Source organism: Musca domestica, unplaced genomic scaffold (assembly GCF_030504385.1).
Source record: "Musca domestica strain aabys unplaced genomic scaffold, Musca_domestica.polishedcontigs.V.1.1 35, whole genome shotgun sequence".
NCBI classification, from domain to species: Eukaryota; Metazoa; Arthropoda; class Insecta; order Diptera; family Muscidae; genus Musca; species Musca domestica.
In genome coordinates, this window is record NW_026712315.1 from 394,259 (window position 1) to 418,050 (window position 23,792).

Sequence of the window (23,792 nt, forward strand, 5' to 3'; positions counted from 1 at the left end):
GGCACCTTCCGATATTCGATATTTTGATGATTTTAGCCACATTTTTCAATGGAATTGTCTAAAAATCCGCACAATTAGTTCCTTGTGAGTACTTTATACCCTGGAAGAGAATTATCTATATATATATTTACGATATCAATATGGTATTTTGATGATTTCAGCCAATTTTTTATGGGATTGTCTTGAAATCCACACAAGGGTTCCTTCTGAGTACTTTATCCCCTAGAAGAGAATTGTCTAAATAGGTCCAAGTTTTAGTAAAGACCCCATGCAACGGTACCGCCTGATATTCGCTATTTTGGCCACATTTTTTAATGTAATCATCTGAAATTCTACACAACGACATCCTTGTGAGTACTTTACTCCTTGGAAGAGTATTGTCAATATAGGTCCACGATATCGTACATCCCCCATATAACGGAACCTCCCTACATTTGGTATTTGGATGATTTTAGCTACATTTTTCAATAGAATTGTCTAAAAATCCACACTAGCAGTTCTTTCTAAGCACTTTACCCCCTGAAAGAGAAATGTCCATATAGGTCCACAATATCGTATATCCCACATACAACGGTACCTCCCGATATTTTTGACGATTTTAGGGACATTATTCACCGGAGTTGTTTCAAATTTCGAATTTAGAATTCGTAGTGGGTACTACACTCTATGAATGAAAATTTTCTATCCAGATCCAGGTCTTCGTATAGGCCCCATATATCAGTACCTCCCTATATTCGGTATTTTGAAGATTTTAGGTACAATATTCAACAAAATTGTTTGAAATTTCGCATTTGAAGTTCCTAATAGGTACTACAGCCTATAACAGAAAATTGTCTATGCAGATCCAGGTCTTCGTATTGTCCGATATAACGGTACCTCTATTCGGTATTTTGATGATTTTAGCTTTATTATTAACCTGATCTTTTTTTCTACCTTCGTATTTGAATATTGTAATGGCTTATGACAAAAGTTGTCTATGCAGGTCCACATGTTTGTTTAGGCAATATTGCGGCTATATTCGGTATTTTTAAGATTTTAACAGAATTTGTTAACGGTTTTTTTTTGACATTTTTTAAATTCGCTCCAAATCGTGGAGGGCATTAAATGTTTAGCCATTTTTTACTTGTTTTCGTTACACTGTGCCCCAGCACAGTAATTCAGCGATAATTCGAAAGACCACTACAATTTTTAAAACTGTAATCGAACTCATTCTGAATACCTACTTTGTGGTCGTTTTGTGCGCCAAATATTTCATTGCCTCATTTTAACGGCAGTTCTCTCCAGGGATCAATATTGACTAACTGTTCCGCGTTGCCGTTTGTGAAGGGGGGTTGGGAAGATAACGTTCGATGGCTGGCTGTCTGTCTGCCAGCCAGTCGGTTATCAATTGTAAAAGTAGGTTTCAATTTGAACTCACAAAAACACGACAACAACAACGAAAACTCAAACCAAGACATACCCAAATAGATAGCCCACGGCTGAGCGGGCAGACAACAAAAACGTGTAATGTATAAATAAATACAACAATGTAATCATGAAATGTTTGTATATAACGCAATGTTGACATCCCCCCCTCAAAACAAAAAAAAATAATATTACTACTGTTGCAGCAACAACAACAACAATCCAAAAGGCAGACTAATGAAAAATGTCATAAATTACAACAACAACAGCGAAATATTTTTTATACCTACTTCGTTTCGTTATAATTTACTTTAAACGGGAATTGAATTGGGTCAAACATACACACAAATAGACCAGGAATGGGAAAATGCGACACACATACACCCGGACTTGCATGGAAAATATGAAATATGTCATGCATTCCGAAAGCATCCGATCAGCGGATTTTGGGGGGGAACGATGATGGAACCATTGCAAGTGCAAACATATGTTTTAACGGTACATTGATAACAATGTGTGTTGGCTATAGGTCAAAAGGTGCTCTGCAGCAGGAAACTCAAATAAATTTCGAAAAAAAAAAATATTTTTTACAATATGTAAAAGCGGCGACAGTATCCCCCCACACCATGTAAAAACTTGACTTATGGTCAAATCGCATATCTTTAAAATCCCTTACATTTGGAAGTTCCTTAAACTGCAAATACCAGTGAGATCGGTTGAAGAAATCGGTTAAAGTATTAAAATAAAATAAAGTAGGTGGAATCGCAACCATTTTCTACTGCAAGAATCGATTGCGAATCATAAATGCGAAATACATTATACCGTGAAAAACGTGGATAGGATCATAAAAATACCGAATATTGATGGCTACCTTTATATAGAAATCTTTGACCAATATGAACAATATGTTGACACCGTTGGTGGAACCCACAACTACAAATACTGAATTTGAAACAAATCCGATAGAAAATCTAGCCTAACTCGTAAAAATACCAAATATCGGGAGGTACCGTTATATGGGCGCTATAGGAAAACGTGTACCTATATGCAGAATGTTCTTCCACCGAAACTGGAACCCATTACGAACTACACATACAAACTTTTAATTAAATCGTCAAAATAGCGAATATCGGAAGGTACCGCCGTCATATGGGTTCAGTCACCAGAGGTAGAACCCGTTACAAACTCTAAATACCAAATGTGGAAAAATGTGATTAGAAATAAAAATCCAGGATATCGGAAAAGACCAATCACGAAAACGTTCACCGATATACCTCATTTTTAATTTCCAATACAAATCATTGCGCCAAATTTCAAAGTTCGACAACAAATAATGTGGACTGTATCGCGAAAGGCTGACATCGACTTGGAATTTTATGCCGATCATGAATAAATACTATTTATGGGGTCTACGACGAATATTTAAATGTGTTAGAAACGAAATGACAAATTTTATGTACCCTCCTTTCTAAGGAGGAGGGTATAATTAGGCGATATTGTTGTACATGGTAAGATAAAAAAAACTGCAACGAAGTCAAACGCCATAATTTTTACATTTTTTTCATTTTTATTGAATGAAAGCAAAAAATATCGGGAATAGCATCAAATTTTAGAATAAGTTTAGATTTGTTGGCACAAATTGTGACCTTCAGACGGCCAATGTAACCGTCACACGCTGTCCAAATTTCCGGCGAAGCGCTTGCTTGAGGTGATCAACACTTTGGTATTTTTTAGTGCCAACCTTGCTTTCCAAAAAACTGCAGATACAGCAGTCCAACGGATTGGTTCCGGAGATTTTGGTGACCATTGTGCGCTGGAAATGAAACGAGGAACCTAATCGTGTAACCATTTTCGGGTGGCGCGCACTGAGTGCGATTTTGCTGAGTCCTCTTGGAATGTCCAAGGCCTGCGGCCAAAATGTTTGCGTGCCCAAGGCTTTAATACACCCTCAAGAATATTTTCGCGATAACATTCGGCATTTATTTTGATGCCACGGTCGACTAAAACGAGCGGAGAGCGACCATCGGCTGTTATGGCGGCCCATACCATCACCATGGCCGGCGCTTGAGTTCTGGTGTCTAGTGGCCAACCGAAGGTGCACATTTTCAGCTGACCTCTTTGGCAAGTAAACACGATCATTTTGTTTGTTTACAAACTGCTGGACAACGAATGTTTTCCCCATCGGAGAAAACCAATTTCGGCAGTTCACCACTTTCGAAGCAACTCTTTAGCTCTTTTAAGTATATTTTCTTTCTGTTGCGGTGTAAGTTCTTGCACTTTTTGGAATTTCAATGGTTCGGGGTAAGCTCATTTTTCAATATTTGCCAAATGGAATATTGCGATATGTTCAGCTCACGAGCTCGGCCACTGCGGCACGGGTTTCGATCAAGTCTCTTCTTTACTTTTTGAACCATTTTTGCTGACGTGGCTGTTTTCTTCCGTCCACTTCCTACGCTAGCAGTATCACGGTAACGAGCGATGGTACGAGACACAAAAGATTCATTCACATTTAAATGCTGGAGTGCTCCAACGATAGCCACTTGTGGTTTTCCAGCCAAATATAAAGAAATCACACTATCACGCTTAAATTCCATCACGAATAACTTTTTTTTTGGAAAATTCTCACCAAAATGCTTTTGTGGAATAATTTTAACAGCTGTCGGACGAGTGGCTTAGAAATGACAGTTTGAATTTGGTTGCAGTTTTTTCATCTCACCCTGTAATTAGGCGGTACAGTTAAATGCTCCATTTTCAATAGCCAACTTCATGACCTGAAGAATTTTGGAAAACTATTCATTAAAAATTCCTAATTTCATAGCCCGAATGTCTTTGAAAAATAATCTATTAAAAATCCACATTTCCTGGCCTGGGGTTCTCTAGAAAAAATATTCTTAAAAAATCCGCGTTTCGTGGTCTGGCTGTTATTATTATGTTAATATTCTTTAAAAATTCACAAATGTTGGTGTGATTGCCTTTGAAAAATATTCTTAAAAAGTCGTTTCATGGTCTGAGGGCCGGAGAAAAAATATTCTTAAAAAAATCTGTGTTTTATAGTCTGAGGGTCGAAGAAAAATATTCTTTAAAAAATCCACATCTCACGTTCTGAGGGGGTCGGTGAAATAATATGCTGTACAAACTCCACATTCCATAGTCTGAGGATAGAGTAAAAATTCTCGTTTTATGGTCGGTGACAAAATACTCCATAAAAATTCACGTTTTTGGTGCTGATGGTCTTTGAAAAAATAGTTTTTAAAAATCCACATATCATGATGAAGGTAGGGGAAAAAGTCTTTGAAAAATCTACGTTTTTTGGTCAAAGGGTAGGTGAAAAATATCTAATAAAATATATAAAATATTTAAACGATTGATGGTCTGAGGCTTGGTACAAATATTCTTTAAAAAAAATCCATGTTTCATTAACCTGTTACTGGTTAAAAAATATTATTTGAAAAATTTACAATTGAAATACGATTTTTTTCAAATCACCAAAATACTTACTACATTTCAAATTTCTTTCAAATCGAAAAAAAATTGTTTTTTTTTTTTGTAAATTTTAAAAATTTTGTTTTATTGATTTTTTTTCGTTTTCGCTTTTTGTTTTGTTTGTTTTTGATTGGCATGTAAAAATAAAACTATAATTTAATAATAAACTTAGCAAAATACATTTATGTTAGGATATATACTATATATAAATGTATGTATATTTATAGAGATGGGTGTTTTTTGTTGTTGTTTTTATATATAGAGATAGGTAAGTATTACTAACATTGTTTATGATTTCGTTTTTTAGGGTTTTCCTTTGAAATATAATTTCATTTCATATTTTAGATTTATTGGGATGTAAGTTAAGCTATTATTAAAATATATAATAATAATAATTAAGTTAAATTAAAAGAAAAATGATTTTTAAGAACAGTAAATTTACAGAAGATGTGGGTGGTTTTTTTTTAGATTAAATATATATTTATTGTTAAATATAAACTAAAGTAAATTTAATATTCGCTTGACATTTGTGGAAATTTAAAAGGTAAGAGAGTAGTGAAGGAAACTTGAAATTCATGGACATTTTCTTGTTTTGGGAGGATGGAATTGAATCGGAAATTATCAACAGAAATGAAACTTGAGAATAGGTAGCACATCAAACGCTGTCTTTATATATTGTTTAACTAATTAAATGGAATTTTCTCATTTTTTTATATTTGTAATTATAAATGCTATGGTTTGTAAAAAATAAAAAATATATTTTCTTCCATGTCTATCATTGAATCCACATTTTATCAAAAAATATAGTTAACAATAATTAATTAATTTATTAATGCCTTTTGTTTGGGTTAACTTATTGTAATTTACTTTAGTTTTCTTTTCTTTATTTTACTTTTAGGGGCTTCTTATAAAAATAAATCACCTAAATTTATTTCATTAATAAACGTGTTTTTCTTTTAAATTATAAAAAATCACTTTTCTGTGTAGTTCATAAAAAAAAAACAAAAAAAAAATAATTTCTATTTACTCTTATAAATATTGAAAAAAAAAATTAAATAAAAATTAAACCAAAAAAAAAAATAAATTGTTTATACATTGTTTCTTTTGCAGAAGAAAGACATACTGTGTTCAATAGTTTCTGTTTCGTTTTTTTTTAGAGTACAGCAATACATTTGAGTTTGGGAGCAAAGCTCCCACTCGTTATCAAGTCTTTTTGTTTTCGTTTTCTATTTTTCTTTCTTTCCTACTGTCGATATTTTAAATTACACATTTGTCTTCTAAGATATGTCTGTACATCATAAATTACTCATCTTGCTTTGTTTCGTTTGGAAGATCAATCAATTCCTTAATTACATTTTGTGTTTTGTCTATTGTTTCTGTTCTTCTATTTTTCTTGTCATTTCATTTCGTTCGTTTTGTTCTATGTGGAGGGGGAAACATATATTGCAAGCTATGTGTCTGCGTGTGTATCTTTGTCTTTTTTTCTTTCATTCTTTCGTTACTCATGTTTCGTTTTCGTATCTTGGTGTCTTCCTCTTCTCGTCAATTGCGCTCAGATGCGCCAACCCTGATCGTCATCAACATTTGAATCTGTATCGGATGGCTCTTCACCATACATATCAGCCAATTTACGGAAACGCGGCCCAAAGTTGGACAGATAATCAAAATTGAGATCACCATCATCTGTACAGGAGGCCAGCGAGGAGAGTGAACCATCCGAATTGCCATCACCCTCATAGGCATAGTGTCGTACATCGTCCACGGGGAAGGAGAGTATTTCACGATCACAATTCTCCTTTTTATCGCCCAGGAAACCACCAATGTCCGGTATCTCCTGCGGTTGGCTGGTTGGCATGGCATGTAAACTATGCGGATCTTTGTAGAGCGTTTCGCCATAATACGGTTGCGTGGTACGCAAAACATTCAAATCATAATCGGTATCACGTTCGCCGCCACCTTCATCCTCGTAATTGATGATGGTTTCGCGTATGTCATCAATGTCCTTTTCATGCCAGCCATTCTTCTGTTTCTTCTGCACCACCACAGCCAGCAGAATTATAAGCAGTAGAACTATGCACGATATTATGGCAATCAGGAAATTGCGATTTATACCCAAGGTAACGGCCACGGCCACCGCTCTCTGACATCCGGAATCCACATTTCGGAACACAGCTGGTGTTCCCAGATTGTAGGTATGCTCATTGATGGTCAGATTTTTAATGCAACCAAAGAATCCCTGCTGACCCGGAATATAGGTCCAGTTCAGCTGATGGCCCAAATTCACCAAATCCACAGGAGTGCCACCCAATTGCAGCGGAGAATTAACATTCAAAAACTCATTGGGACCCTGCGGTGCACCCAAACTCATGCAGGTCGATAAACGGCAATTGTCCACCGTCATTTCAATGCTTGACCTCTGCAGCACAATGTCCAGTTGATATGATTTGCCTGCCTGCAGTTGTATATGGCGATGATCAATGCGCACGGCGCCCGAACCATAATCCACCGTCAACACCGGATAACCCTTGACCAATTCCAAAGCCAGAAAGTCCGACAACGGCAACAGGGGATTGTAATTGATGGGTCCCAAGTACATAATCAAACCATGATCGGTTTGAGGTGCAATCTCCAAGCTAATGCGGGTATTATCACAGGCCGATATGGGTTCATAGAAGGCATAACCATTGCCATAGAAACCCACCGAAACCAACTCACAATGGGGTCCCGTAAATCCGTCTATACAGTCGCAGGCATCATCCTCACCAATCTTGGGTGTGCCACCATTCAGACAATACTGCCGGCCCTTGACCTCACAAACACACTGGGCCTCAATGAAGGCATTCACACCCACAAACGAGGTAGTATTCGAGTAGATCATATACGGCACAGATGACTTGTGCAGCGTATTGGTACAGGAACTTTCACATTTGTACTTCTCAATGAGACACTCGTCAATGTTGACCATCAGAATTTGCAAGTCCAATTCATTTTCCAATTCCATTTGATGTTGGGCCACAATACCATTGAGTTTCTCCGGGGCGTAATACGGTGAGCCATGGGCCGAGAAACGGACATCCAAGGTGTTGTTGGCATTTTGCAATACCGTGAATACGTCAACATTTTCCACCGAGGTATTGAACAAACGGGCCAAATAGAACTGTAGGCGATCTTTGAGCGACAGAGCACTATCTCCCTGGGCATCGCGAGGTACACTAATGAAATCTTCTTTGGTTACATTAAAGAAACGTATGCTACCGCTTTTGTCCACAGCCTCTTCGGGCAATTCGCGCACCACCACCGTCACATCGGCATCCACCGAGTGGCGTGGTATAAATGTCGATTCTTCCGTGACCACAAACTGCAGTTCATAAGTACCACCTGGCGTGCCCTCCAAATAGGTTATCATGCCAGAACTGGGATTCAAACGGAAATAATCATGGGGTATACCCTGGGCCCATTGGAATTGTTTGTCATCCAAATCCCAGTCATCCAAGTCGTCAACAAATACCCGACCAATCTCGGTGTCCGGAGCTTCACCCTTGTAATTGTAGAAGGTGATGCGGGACGAACCCTCCGACATGGCATTGTCGTTGACATCACCAATAATCAAATGCAAAATGCTTACTTGACTCATTTTGGGCTGGCCCGAATCACTGATGCGTATCGGTATGAAATATTCCTTTTGCTGTTCACGATCAAACTGGACATTGGCAAAGAGGTAGTCGTTGTCAATACTAAATTTATTCTTAATGTCCATTGAGGCTTCGGAATCAATGCCAAAGGTAAAGGGTGGTCCATTTTGAGGTTCATCATAATCATTGGCCTGCAGCTGGACGACTTGTCCGGGATTGCGATTCTCTTGCCAAATGACGGGCATTTTATTGACCAAGAAGGGAGCATTGTCGTTGATGTCTTGCAGATTGATTGTGACGGGAGTAATTAGCTTCAAACCCGCACCATCTTCATCCACGGCCGCTATGAGCACCTGCCATGACTTGTGACCATTAGGCAAATCGCGATCCAATGGCTGTATCAGCTTCAAACAACCATTGTCATCAATGCTCAACATTTTCTTGTGCTCATCTTTTACCACAAAATATTTGATATGCTGATCTGCATTGCGATCCTTGATGTCCGGATCATAGGCCTCAATGTTCAAAATGCAATGATCAAAGGTCTGCTCTTCGCGTATGGTTATTGAATAGTTTTCCTTGAACATGGGCGGATTGTCATTGACATCTTCCAGTTTTACAATTACCGTGGTGTAATCATCATAGATGCCATCGAATGCCCTGATCTGCAGCATGTATTCGGTGATGTTTTCATAATCCAATCTCGAGTTGACGGTGATCTTGCCCGTTAACTCTTCAATTTTAAAGGCATTGCCCACATTGCCACTTTCAATGGTGTATTTGATTTGCGAGGCATTATCTTCATCCTCGGCCGTCACCTCAATGACAATGAAATTAATGTTGGCATCTTCGGGCAGTTTGTCGGCCACATATTCACGCATTTCAAAATGCGGTTCGTGGTCATTCTTGTCGGCAATTTCAATGCGAAACACCTGGTGGCCACGATTGGGTTCGCCGTTCTTTATCAACGAGGAGGGTGAGTTATCACTGGCAATGACTTTGACATTATAGAAATCTCTGGCTTCACGATCGAAGGACGTCAGTGCGGTAATGTTACCCGTCTGGGGATCAATTGCAAAGAAATCCGTATTATCAGCCAATTCGAAAGAGACAATATTATTGGCCTCCGTGCCATCCATGTCAAAGGCACGAACCTGCATAACCGGTGTACCGGCCGGTTCATTTTCCAAAATAGTACCGGCCTTCACTTCCGTAAAATACGGTATATTATCATTGACATCTTCCACCCTGATTTTGAGAACATGTTCCGCCACCAAATCATAGATATTGCGGGCACTCATGGTCAAAGTGTAGTCCGTGACGGACTCATAATCCAACGATTTACCCAAACTAATTGTCACCGTATTGTTTTTGATTTGATTGAATACAAATGTTTTCTTGCTATTCGTTTGCTCCGTTCGTCCGGTAATTAATTCGAATATAACTTCCGGCTTATCTGGCACATTGGAGACGGCTTTCAGTGTAACAATGGGCGCCGAGTAATTGTTGAAATCTTCCTTCAGGTAAATAACATCGTCGCCCAACTCAATGAACATTGGCGGTTTCTTGGACGATTCGACGACACGTATGCGCACTTCGATTTGGGCATCTTGTGGAGGATCTGGTACAATATTATAGGCTCTTACCGTTATGGTGTAGGTGATGCCAGGCTTACGATCGATTGGACGGGAAAGGGAAATAATACCAGCTGTCTTGTCAATTTTAAAGTAGCTGTAATCGCGTTCCTGCAAAATTTCATATTCGATAATACTGTTGTTGCCATCGTCCAAGTCGCTGGCCGATATGCGCATTACAGCTGCATTGGGCTGGAAAGATAGAAATAAAAAATTGGAATTTTAGTAAATTGTAATTAAATAAAAAGTTAAATAAAAAATAGAAGATTATAACTCTTAAAAGGTCTATTTTTCTCTGGGAGTAACCTCTCTCTCAAGCGACGTGTAGTTTTACAGGCTATCAAATTATCGAAAAATTAGTATTTTAAACTTAAAATTGCGAAATAGGAAAATATACTTCTTAAACCCCTATTTTACTATGAGTGAAGCCACCCTCCTAGGCGAAGTCTGGTTCAACTTACTATCAAAATAAACCACATCCAACACATTTTACTTTCCTTTGCATCAACTTTTGTTTGTTGTTTTCCCCGTTTTCTTTTCGTTTTTCAAATGTATTGATTTTCTTTTTTGCTTAGCGTTTTCTTTTTTTGTTGCGTTGCTAATAATACCGTGTCACGTCCGTTCAAGTGAAACTTATCTATTTCTTAAGAAGAGGTCTAACAGTCTAATAAGTCGACTTTCCTACATGCCAGTTGATTGCACGGCAACGCTTGTGGTGGGCGAGAAAGATACGTAATAAAAACTAACAGTATTAGGGCATTTAACTAAAGGGTTTCAAGGTTCTTCTGTGTTTTCGCCGTCCAAACTGTTGTGCGCCCAAGCGAGCTTTATTGTGAGTGAGTGCAGTGAACTCAATTGGAATGTTGGAACAAAGGAGAATGCGAAATTGGATGGAAATTTATTTACACTACCCAGTAAAAGGTAGGAAGCTACAGAAATCCGGTAGGATTCCACACCCACATTTAATGGGTGTTAAAACTGCAGAAGACTTCACGGAGGTCTTGCAGTTAAAGACGACGCCCAAAAGGTCTGTTATAGATAGAATATTCAAAGCTCTATCTACAGAGATCGATAGATTTTTATACCTCCCACCATTCCTATGGAGGGTATATTGGCTTTGTCATTCCGTTTGTAACTCCCTGAAATTTTCAAGATGGACCCTACAAAGTATTTGTATTCTGGATCAGCGTAAAATTCTAAGACGATTTAGCAATGTTCGTATGTCTGTATTTCCGCCTGTCTATTGTAATCACGATATCTTTCGAATCGAGATAAAATGCTAAAATATTGCACACATGTTTGAAAATGGGTCATGTCGGTCCACGTTTTCTTATAGCCCACATATAACGATACCTGCCAATATTTGGTATTTTGATGTTGTTAGCGATATTTTTATAGGAATTATTTAAAATTTCATTTAATGGGTACTACAGCCTGTGACAAAAAATTACATATGCAGGTCCACGCCTTCGTATAGCCGCCATATAACGATACCTTCCAATATTCGGTATTTTGATGATTTTGGAGACATTATTCATTGGAATTGGTTCAAATTCAAAGTCCACGTCTTCGTATAGCCCCCTTTTAACGGCACCTTCCGATATTCTGTATTTTCATGATTTTTGCGACATCAATCGCCGAAGTTGTTGCAAATTTCGTATTTGAAGTTCGTAATGGGTACTACAGCCTATGACAAATGCAGGTCTTCGTATAGTCCTCATATAACAGTTTTCAGTTATGTGGTGGTCTTCGGATTTTTTTTCTATTTTGAAAAATTTCAAGTTCCTTCCATATGGTGGAGGGTATTAAAAGTTCGGCCCGGCCGAACTTAGCTTCTTTTTTACTTGCTTTCAGCAACATACACTTCTAATGTATATGTTGAAATATGCCTACTCGGAATTCTTTAATTTTTAGAACACACAAAAATACATACATACATAATACAACTGAATTCTCCAAAATCAAATGTAGTTTTTTTATATCAATCCTTTCCGATTTTATTGCAGATTTATTGATTTAACACAGAAAATGTACACAACAACAGAGGAGCAGGTGGGATATAGGGTGAATTCGGAAGTTTTGTAAACTCTGTGAACCTGAGATGGATATAACGTAATTCTTATATTCCTGATCTCATCCAAAATCAAAGAAGCCATATGAACCGAATTTGCCTAAGAAAAGAAAAACCTTGCGAATTCCCAGCAGAAGTAGTTGCCTTCATGAAGGCGGCTTAATTGATGTAAATGCAAGTGAACTTTTCAAATAAAATTGTGGTATTTAAAAAAGACTCATCGCAGGCAAAAACACCTGAGGTGTATGTAGGGTGAATAATGTTCCTAACACTTTGAAAAAAAAAACAAATTTGCACTGCTCAAATGTCCAAAAACGTGACCCACCTTTAAATGAGAAAAGAGAAGAAAAAACTATAGAAATAGAATTCGTGGAAAATTGCTATATTGGAATAATGTAAACAATTTGTTGTTTGTTATTTGAGGTGGCACGCTATGGATACAGTGATTCACAAAAATATACGAAAGGTTTGGTTAAAGATCTGACAATTGAAAGCAAATCTTTACATGAAGAGTAATTGCTAATTTTGAGAGAATATTATCGTCTTCTGGAAGACGTTAATGCAATGTTAATTTATGCCGAATTCTAGCTTTCTTTCGAGGTCTTTTTTCCTGGAGGGTAACAAGTGAAAACAACAAAATGGCTATCATGATAATCTCTGAAATTTGCAAATTGCGTTATATGGGCGCCATTCATACAGTGATACGAATAGCAAGAAACAAAAAATTAAAGGTTCAGTTTGCAATACCTCTAAATATTCCTCAGAGATTCATAAAGTTTCGATTTCCGTCTGTCTGTCTATTGAAATCACGATACAGCCCACATTATTTGACGTAGAGTTTCAAAATTTGGCACAACAATTTGTATTGCGTCTAGGATAGTGGTATTGAAAATGAGATATGTTGGTCCACGTTTTGATATAAACGCAATATAACGGTACCTCCCGATATTCGATATTTTGATGATTTTCGCCACATATTTTCACGGAATTGTCTAAAAATTGGTGTTTGCAGGTTATAATGAGTTCCAGCTCCAGTGGCGAAACATTGTACGTATAGGTCCACATTTTTGTATAGCCCCCAAATGACGGTACCTCCCGATATTCGGTATTTTGATGATTTGGGCCTATTTTGTCCACGGAATTGTCTAAAAATTGGTATTTTTAAGTCAAAATAGGTTCTACCCCCGTTGTATGTGTAGGTCCAGGTTTTGGTATAACACCCATGTACATCTCGATATTTTGATGACATTTGTCGCATTTTTCCACGGATTTTTCTAAAAATTAGTATTTTTCAGGTCATAATGGGTTCTAGTTACGGTGGCGAAACATTGAATATTTTTGATAATCCTAGTCATATTTTAAATTTGGTATTTAAGAAGATTTGGTGGATGACAATCCTCAAAGTATAAAATTGTCTATAGAGGTTCCCGTTTTGATATGGTCCCACCCAATTTATGGTTTTTTTTTTTTTTTGAAAAGGTTAACAGTATCATCCAAATGGTCTTACTGGTATTAAAGTTTAAAGTGGAACACGTTCGAAATTATCCAAAAGGTCTATCTGTAGTTTGTAGTTTATAGTGGAACGCGTTTGAATTCAGAAACTTTTATATAAAAATGTTTTCTTTACCCAATGGTCCGAATGGGCCGAATTTAATGTTTTTTCTTACTTGTTATTCCTATTTTTTTTATCTACATGTATAAGTATGGTCATCCTTGACAAACATTTCTTGATAAATTCACGATTGTACAAAATAAATATCTTTGAAAAATATATATATTTACAAAAATATATATTTTAAAATGTAAAAAAAAATATTTTAGAATGTATGTTTCTATTTGCTACATTCAATACAATTTCCATTAATAACTATTTTTTTAATGAAAAATGAAAAATTCTTGTAATTTACTTGCCAATTCAAATTAAACACTCCTTGTAGAATATTTATAATCATGTAAAACCAATCATTATTATTTTTGAACCCATCAATCATTGAGATAAGAAAATATAGCTTCAGAAATGTGTGTTTACATTTTCAACAACAATCATTCACACAAAGTTCCATAAATATAATCATCTGAATGGACAAGGAAAAATAAAAACAACACTAATATTGATTTATGAGATTTAAGTTCAAACACTGTTAACAAGATAAGTCCATCTTACTATCTGTTGCATGATGCTTTTGTTGCCAATTTCCCTCCTCTAGCAATGAGAGTTTTCATTTAATCAATCACAACCACAGGGGTTTCCATTAAAGTACCAAACATAATAATACCCTTCTTAGGGGAAGAAAAATTTATAATAAACGATCATCATCCATCACAGGGTTATTTTATTGTGGAAAACTAAAACAAAATAGGAAAAAACTACCCTTGATGAAAAAAGAGAATTATGCCTTTGTTGATTCGGAAATTAGTTGCACAAGATAAGAATTTTCTGCTGGAACGCAATGTATCAGAATCCGGGTGGTTATTTCATGGGAAAAAAAGATCATAGCACCTGTGGATTTCTGGGAATTTTTTTGTTTGAAGGTCACAACATTTTTAAAAATGGAAATTAGCATTTTTTTTCTTGTTAGTTATTCTCTGGGAAAATGGAAATTCGTAAAAAAAAGTGTCCTTTGAAGAAAAAATAAATAAAATTCTAAAATTAGTAGAATGTCAATACACAACTTCAGCCACCTATATTCAGGTGAAAAAATAATATGGAATTCACAAGAGAAAACCCCTAACAAGTAAGAGCAGAATTATTGATTGATTTAGCACATGCCACAAGTAAAAAACATTAAGTTCGGCCGGCCGAACTTTCAATAACCTTCACCTTTGATTAAAAGAGATATTTTCATACAAAATTACCTGGATTCAAACGTGTTCCACTTTAAACTACAAACTACAGATAGACCTTTTGGATAATTTCAAACGTTTTCCACTTTAAACTACAAACTACAGTTAGACCTTTTGGATAATGCAGTTAAACTTTTCAAAAAAAAATGGTTGAGGACGTCATATGAGGGGGGGGGGTCATACCAAAATGGGAACCTCTATAGACAAGGATTCAAGGATTCCCATCTAGCAAATTTTCTTAAATATCACAAAAGAACACATTTGTGCCATTGGAAAACGTGGACCTAAATAATCAATGTTCTGCCACCGGAGCTTAGACAAACCCGTGGAAAAATGTCGCGAAAATCATCAAAATAGCGAATATGGGGAGGAGGGCTATACAAAAACGTGTACCTATTCACACAATGTTTAGCCACCTGAGCTAGAACCCATTGCGAACTATAAATACCAATTTTTAGACAAATCCGTGGAAAATGTGACGAAAAATCGTAAAAAATCCGAATATCGTTATATGGCGGCTATACAAAAAACGTAGACCGATATATTTTATTTTCAGTACCAATCATCCTAGGCACAATTCAAATTGTTCTGCCAAATTTTGAGCTCTACGTCAAATAATGTGGGCTGTATGTGATTTCAACAGATAGACAGACAAACTGACATCGTTAAATCGACTTAGAATTTTATGCGGATTATGAATATATATGCTTTATGGGGTATACGACGAATATTTAGATATGTTACAAACGGAATGGCAAAGTTAATATAGCATCCTTTTCAAGGTGGAGGGTATAAAAATTCTGAACAGATCGAGTGACAATTTTTGTGTCGAGGTCTTCACAAAGGTCAAAATTATAGTAGCACCCAGATAGGCATATTTATAAGAAAAGATATTGGGCCATTTAAAACCTGAAATATCAATTAATAAAAAAAATTGTCCCATAATATTAAGAGTACATTAAACTTCTAACTCCGGATTTCCTTGAAATATTTGAAACCCCATTAATTATAAAAATGCACGATTAGCTAAAAATTCTGTCTGTCTGTACTATAGAACTATTACAGATAGTTTTTAGATTTTGAAGTTTTGCATAGACACTGTTATTATTTGATATTAAAAGTGAAAAATATATCGGCGTTTGGGCTTATTGGAACGTAAGTCCACTTTAGGCATAGCCCTAATTTCAAACCAAATCTGCTGTAATTTGATGTTTTGGGCCTTTTTGGTAGAAGCGTTCAAAAGATGTATAACATCCATGTAACAGAACTTTTAAATTTTAGAGATTTTGAATGAATTCTGCCATAGGTAAGAGAGAAAAATTTCGATTTTGCCAAACCTAGCTACCAGCATTTTAGTTTTACTTCAAATGATAAAGCATGAACTTAATATGTTAGTGAAAAGGGTAATTTTCCTTTAACGCCTATTCCAAAATCCTGTTTATTATGAAATTTTCTTAAATGATTCTGAATTCATTCCCGGTTTTAGAATATCTACAATTGAGTTTTTATTTAAAGACTATTTAGTTTTCTATAGGATTAGAAAGGATTAAATCAAAATACAAGAGTATTTTTTTATTAATTTGCCTGCGTCGTATTTATGTATTTGTATTTATGGTTCTTATGACCGTAAGGTACTTGGAATAAAGTTAATACATGTTTTTTGTTACGAAGAATTTCCCAGATTAAGAAGGAAAAATATGTTTTTTTATAGAAACAACTCTATAGTTATGGAAACGCCGCAATATTCTTTACCTGTTAAGAAAAACTCTCCCCAATTAGAGAATTTCCAACACACAAAATTCCTAATAAAAAAGGATTACTTTAAAAAACGATAATCTTATAATTTGGGAAACTCCGTTATGGTATTTTTTAATTGCTACATATATAATCATATTTATGGTTCTAATGAAAGAAAAAATTAACCATTACAGCTGTAATTTTATTTGGGTCATAAATATCGAAAAAATAGATTCTAGATATTTTCGTTACTAAAACTGATTCATATTTCCATATCATTGAAAGGTATGGTAACATTTCTATATTTCAATGAAGAAATCTTATCAAATAAAAAAACTCATATTTTTCAATTTTTTAGGGCATTGTTTTTAAATTAACTCGATACCTACTCGAATCATTTCAGAATAGATTTACTACAAAAACAATAGAGAAAAACAATAAGAAACACGACATTGTTAAACAAAATTTTCGATGGGCGAAGGTAGTCTGGTTTGTTAGGATATCATAACGGAGTCAAAAATGTTTGAGCACACTACACTATACAGGCATTTTTTCAAAATTCGAATTGTCTTTGAATCTGTTTTTTAGGACTTACAAAAGATAAGCGATGGCCACTGACATAAATTTCGGAAATATAATAGCATACAAGGACCTTTGGTGTTCTTCTATCTACAGTGGTTTTCGAAGCTGTTTTCCATTTTTCTTTCTTTAATTGTAGATTTCCTTAAAAAAGAAACATTGAAAACAAACTTGTTCCTCTACTTAAACATGGAGATCTCAAAATATACATAAACAGAATCTTCATATTTCTGGTTTTTTCTCTGGTATCCTAAATTTCATATACACTTGCCCCAAAATATATCCATTGGAAAAAACCATCCAGATAATAAACGTTCTAAAAATAATAAAAAATTTTAAACTACCACATATCTAAACATAATTACCTCAACACATTACGAATTTATTAACCCAAAGAGAACCTTTTCCCACACCAATTAGCAGTAATCCAGGGGTCCGCATAATTGGCCAAGAAAAGGTCTTCCTAATTTTATTTTCTACCAAAAAAATATTCTCACAAAACATAAAAATATAACAAAAAAGTCAACTCACCTGTATGTCTTCCGACATGGATTCATCATAACGAGCCTTATTGAATACCGGCGGATTATCGTTAATATCCTCAATGGTAACTTTGAATGTACAAATATCATCCAAGGGTGGACGACCATTGTCGGTGGCTTGGACAGTAACGTAGACAGCTTTTTCATGAATCGGTTCATCGCGATCGAATGTGTGTTCGGTTGTAATAACGCCCGATATGGGATTTATACGAAATTTTGGTCGCTCCGCAGCCGATTGAACGAGATTATATACGATTTCTTGTCCCGGATCGGGATCTTCAGCCTTGACCGTAATCACAAATGAATTTTCCGGTTGTTCTTCCTTAACCGATGGCTTATAGCCGGCACAGTTTTTAAATGCTGGCTTACGATTGTCCGTGTAGTTTTCATTGGAATTGACATTGTTGTTGTGGGTTTGCTGTACAAAGTATTGAACGCCGCGAGACGATTGGGATGGCAGGCTACCCGAGTACAATGCCGATACGGAATCACGTTTCAAGCGGAGAACATTTTCTAAATCATAGGCGGTTGTTTGATTTGAAACGAAAGCAGCAGCATAGGAGGAATGATGATTGTTGTGATGCTGTTGTTTGTGGCATAAAACATAGGCGGGTAAAGTAGAGGTGAAACAAAATGCTATTAACGCCACAACACATGTTGTTAGAACATTTTGTTGTTGCGGCAGCAATGGCAGGTGGTATTTCCTTCTTCTACTGCTGTAGATATGCTGAAGCTGATGCTGTTGTTTGTTGCGGAGGATGTGATCTGCATGCCTCAAACAAGATCTGGAGGAGGATACTGATGCCGGTGTTTGGAGGGACGAAGACGCCAAGGCGGAGGATTTTGTCTGTGTCGTTGTGGATTTGTCTTCTGTTGTGGGTGGTGGCTGTAGGCGTGCTGCCATTGTGTTCAAGTGATTGTTGTTTGTGTTGTTGGTAGGGTCAGGCGAAGCCATATTTATTGTATTACCATTCTCTTCGAGGACATGTATTATGGATGGAATTGAAGTTGGGTGTCGAAAATTTTCCATAGAAAAACTGGATTTTTCACCGTGGGCGAAGTGTAGATAAATGCAGCTGCTGTGCTTTCTTCTTGTGTCTCTTTTTTAAGTTGTCCGCATTTTGTCAAATCACGGCTTCAATTCGTATGAGTCACCCAGTATTTATGAAACCTTTGGAGTTTTATTATTTTAAGCTTTTATTTTATTAAATAATCACTGATTTTTTCTGATTTTTCAAAAAAAAAATTACTTTGTTCCGATTTATTTTTCCAAGATGGTAGAAAATTTTGTGCTGTTTCGTGTTTTATTCAGACTTTTTTTGTGCACCAACAATTGACGTTTGTTAACGTCATCGTATTTTCATGGCAACCAAACGACCGGTACAAAAAATAAACGGTAATACACACGGGAGAGTTGGAGATAATAGTAAAAAACTATCTTCTTCTTCTTCTTTGGCTCTCACACTCACAATGTTTTATTTTTATTATAAATTGAAATCATTTGTTTATTGTTAATAATATTTTTGTTAATATTTTTTAATTGAAACCAATTGATGTTGCTCTTGCTTCGTTAGGTGGTTTCTTGCTCTTGAGTATTTCGACTTGAATTGCTGCTGTTAACGTATTTTTTTTTTTGTTTCTTTCACAGTTGCCGTTGTAGTGGTGACCCTGTATTGACACAAAGCCACCAAGAAAACAGGTAAATCCAGGTAAAAATAGTGGTTTTACTTCACTCACTCACACTTATCTATGCCAACGTTTTTACAATGGCCGAAAAGCTAGGTAAATGCAAGCCAATTGTTGTTATATGCGGCGTGTTTGTGTGTGTTTAGATATTTTCTCTCAACAATAGCTGGCAGTAGGCTTGTGCATTTGTAGTGGTTACCAATAAAGCAACCAACAACAATGCGCCGTAGATGAATAGATTAAAAACTACAGGTATTTCTCGATTTAGTTTTTAAAAAGGCACAATTTCGTTTAATTTATTTATATTTCGTTTAATTTATAATCCAATATTTAATTTATTTTCTCGTTACTTTTATTTTTCTCTTGTATCAGGTTTTAGTTGATGGAGTAGCAACAAGTTTCTTTCTTGTAACGTTTTTTATGTATGCGATCACTCGATCTTGCTCTCTCTGTCGACACGAACTGAAACTGGTGGCGCGCGCTAACTCCGTCCGAAAACGACAACCAACAACACCAAAATCAAAAACAAAACTAACTGAGCACGCAAACACAGGAGTCCATTGTAGTCGAATTACAGAGCAGCGGCTCGCTAACGCCGTTCTTTTTGGGATTTTGTCGGCGTTGTTTTTGGCAATTTAAAATCGCCGCCAAAGGAAAATAATAAATAAAGTAAAAGTCCAACAGCATGGTCCAATATTTAGAGGCAACATTTTTGTAAAATGTATTCAAATTGTTGTTTTTTAATGTTTATTTTCCTTGGTCCTAAAAGAGTGGTTTTCCAACGAAAAACGTCGCCGTTAAAAAAAAGTTTCCGCTTCGTTGTGTTAATTTTTATCGTAACAATGCAGAGTTGTATTTCATTATATGGTCTATCGGAGACGACAATTTTACGAATATGATTAAAAGGCAAAACCCGCAGAACATGTACAACAGTTATAAATTTGCTTGGATTTCTGCCGTTTGTTTTTTTAATATTTTAAAATAAAAAAGGATGACAATAATTTATAGATGGCTTTATGACGAATGAAGTTCAAAGGGAAAACAGAACGGAGTTTACATTTTCAACGCCATCTGGTGGAATATAGTATTACAACGCACATTATGACTGTCAACAACATTATATGTATATCGTAAATTTATCGTAGAAACAGACTTGTATTTCGTCATGTTGCCTACTGGGTTCGAATAGGAATGAAAAGTTATTGGTACGTAACGAGATCGGCTTTTAAAATGTGGGCTCCATTTCTTCTAATCATTTCTTTAGAAATTATATTGTTATAATTACACTAACATCAAAATTGTCCCGTTTGGTCTTAAATTAAAATATTTTATGGAACACATTAGGACAACTTTGGAGTTGTACTTATATGAAAATGCGCGTTTGAATGTGGTTATAGTGAATATTGAGTGATACGATTTATTCCTTCTGAAATCCAAATATGCCAAAATATCATTAAAATTGAAGCGAATGGATGATACTTAACAATACTAATTATAAGGTGGCTACATCCAATGGAAAAATGTGACTTTGACACTTCCGAGATGGGTAACATTTTATGGGTGGTATGTAGTGGGACTATATTGAAGATATATGTTAACCAAGCTAGAGGAAATAATAATTTCAATAGGACACTAAAATACTATGTCCATTTAAAGTATTGCTAATTGTTCACATAATTGGTTTCTCTTTTACAAGCACCTTGTACCAAAAAACCACTAATAATTTTATAAGGGAAAATGATTCTTTATATTTCTTGAAAATAAAAACCTTCTGTAATATTTTCCGAATTAGAATCAATTGCATATGTTTAAAGTACCATAATTTCCATATGTAAAATATAAAAGATGAGCAAATCCATTACACAATGGGCAAATATTTCCCCATAATTTAATTTCTTTATTTTATTTAAGATGTTAATAGTTCAGTTGTGAACATAGTTTTATTGATTCTACTCACATACTATTTAAGAATCATTCAACATCAGAGCATGGAGGTTTGCCAATCCATTAATGTTCATTTTCCCACAGTAACACCAACATTAACATTTTCTTACTCTAATAACATAAATAAAACGTTTCTCCACAAGCCCTCATTCCTCTTTCTTTGGTGGCGTTAGCATTTGTTGGAACTCCCAAGGAGTCTTGAAGTAATTTTCCAACACCAACGATGTTTTCTTGCCCAATTTATATGTAGATCCATTCCATGGACTGAAGAAATATGTTACTTCTCTCACATCGCCTTGGTCGAAGTGATGATGTGTTATACCGCCAGGAAATTGTGAGTGATACACAGCTAAATATCTAAAGAAAAATCAATCTTAAATAAATAAAAGACTTAAATTGGTTGGCAGGAAGTAAAGAACATACTTGCCCTCGTTGTTTTTATATATTCTCAGGGGGAGTTTGGAAACAACTAAACGCAGCACAGCATTAATGGCCAAAAATCCAAGTGCAAACACATAAATATCCTCAGTGTGCATTACCAAGGTGGTCTCCACCAGCTGAGGGTCCATTAAGGGTGTCTTACTGGCATATTGATAGATTGCAGCACCACCAATCACAGCCGCTGTCAAACTCGAGACGTGCATTGACCAGGCAATATAATTCTCCATTGCCGTCCGATAGATAAGGCTGTAATTTGGAGGAACCCGGTCGTTTTTCATATATTGTTGTTCTTTGGCTTGTGATGTTGCTGAACGCGGCAGACTACTAACGTTTCTTATTTGTTGCAAATTTATTAAGTCTATCCTCCGCGATAAACATTTTGTTGCACTTGGAAGTTGTTTCGTTATTTTTAAAAACGCCGACATTGTTATGTGAGAGGAAACCAACTGTCTTTCTTTTCCCTAAGAGAGTGTCCCGGGAGTGGATTGAGGTTATGCGTCGAGGGGTTTGTTTACATTTTGCATTGAACAGCTGTTCTTCAATAGTAGATGTGGTAAATACAATGAGGACGCATAGCGTTTTGCGTTTCTTTGTCACAATGGGTTAAAAATGAATAATCAAATAAATTGCAATTAAACAGAATTAATCCATGGTACGTACAATAAAAACAAGGTACGCAGACTTGGAAAAAGTTGCACGTAATGATTGTAATCCTGTAAGGATTGCAATGTCAGAATTACTACCAAAATAAATGCAAGTAGTTGCACTGCTTTCGAATAAGTAATGAAAAAAAGAGAAAACTCTACAAAAATTGATTTTTTTCCTTGCACACGTTGAAATAAGAAAGTTCTGCCCATGGTATAATGAAGTTGACCTACCAACTTTGAAAAAATTGTAAATATAGAGGTCTACCTGTTTGGCTTGTAATGTCAAAATTAGTATCAAAACAATAAAAAATCAAACAACTTGTTGCAATTATTTTGAATAAATAATTGAAAACCGCGATAACTGAATGAAAGGTCAACAATTATTTTCAAAATCATGTACTATCTCTAAAGGATTATTTCGCTACAAAACCTCTAGATTTTGTGGATGCATACGTTGAAATAAACATTTTGAAAACATCCGAAGTTGAATATTTTCTGAACATTTTTTTTTTGTTATTGAAAAGAAAACACATACATAAACAAATAAAAATGAAATATTAAGCCAAGAAAATAAACAAATTAAAATCATATGGCATCATAGCCCTACCTTGATATCATTGTACCATGGTTCTGCCCTTCCTTGATTTCATTGTACCATGAATTAATCTAAATATATGGACAACCGTGAGAGGTAAAACATTTATTAATAAATTATAGAATTTTGCATACGATTATGTTAACCCATTGATTTTGGATAAATAGTGAAAAGGAATTAAGAGAGTCAGGCGTTTAACCGTTGGTTAACTGGTTCAGATTCAGATATATTTGATGTCGATGATGACAGCCGCTATTATCAAAATATATTTTTATTTTTATCTGTATATCACTCAGATCTTTTTTCTTCGATGACAATTTTTATAACTAATTTGTGGATTTAATCGATGGTTTCATTTAAAACTGTATTCAAAAAATGAAGCGCAGAGATTTTGCCATGGTAGAAGAGTATAGGTAGACGCATCGACACAGCTGCTGAGACAATGAACTGTCAAACCAATTTTGGAATTGAAAATGTTGAATGAAAAATTTTTTAAATTTATAAACATTGTTGAAAAACACGAATTATAATAACCTCCGAATGACGTCGTATA

The 23,792-nt window shown here is 35.6% G+C and overlaps 2 protein-coding genes across 3 annotated transcripts; both read right to left on the bottom strand.

The window, feature by feature from the left end:
* Positions 1–5,344: 5,344 nt before the first annotated feature.
* Positions 5,345–20,162, bottom strand: LOC101889970 (DE-cadherin). 2 transcript variants are annotated; one of them, XM_005179296.4, is made up of 2 exons: positions 17,916–20,162; positions 5,345–10,345 (listed from the first exon to the last, which is right to left on the bottom strand). In XM_005179296.4, the coding sequence occupies exons 1-2, from the start codon at positions 18,954–18,956 to the stop codon at positions 6,440–6,442; spliced, it is 4,947 nt and encodes a 1,648-aa protein (XP_005179353.1). In that variant the 5' UTR covers positions 18,957–20,162; the 3' UTR covers positions 5,345–6,439. The 2 variants fall into 2 exon arrangements, with proteins under 2 accessions (XP_005179353.1, XP_058981820.1); XM_059125837.1 differs by lacking the exon at positions 17,916–20,162 and adding an exon at positions 10,615–10,925.
* A 1,304-nt stretch (positions 20,163–21,466) lies between these two features.
* On the bottom strand, positions 21,467–22,522 carry LOC101889799 (uncharacterized). The gene is made up of 2 exons (XM_005179295.4): positions 21,980–22,522; positions 21,467–21,913 (listed from the first exon to the last, which is right to left on the bottom strand). The coding sequence occupies exons 1-2, from the start codon at positions 22,420–22,422 to the stop codon at positions 21,703–21,705; spliced, it is 654 nt and encodes a 217-aa protein (XP_005179352.1). The 5' UTR covers positions 22,423–22,522; the 3' UTR covers positions 21,467–21,702.
* Between the last annotated feature and the right edge of the window lie 1,270 nt (positions 22,523–23,792).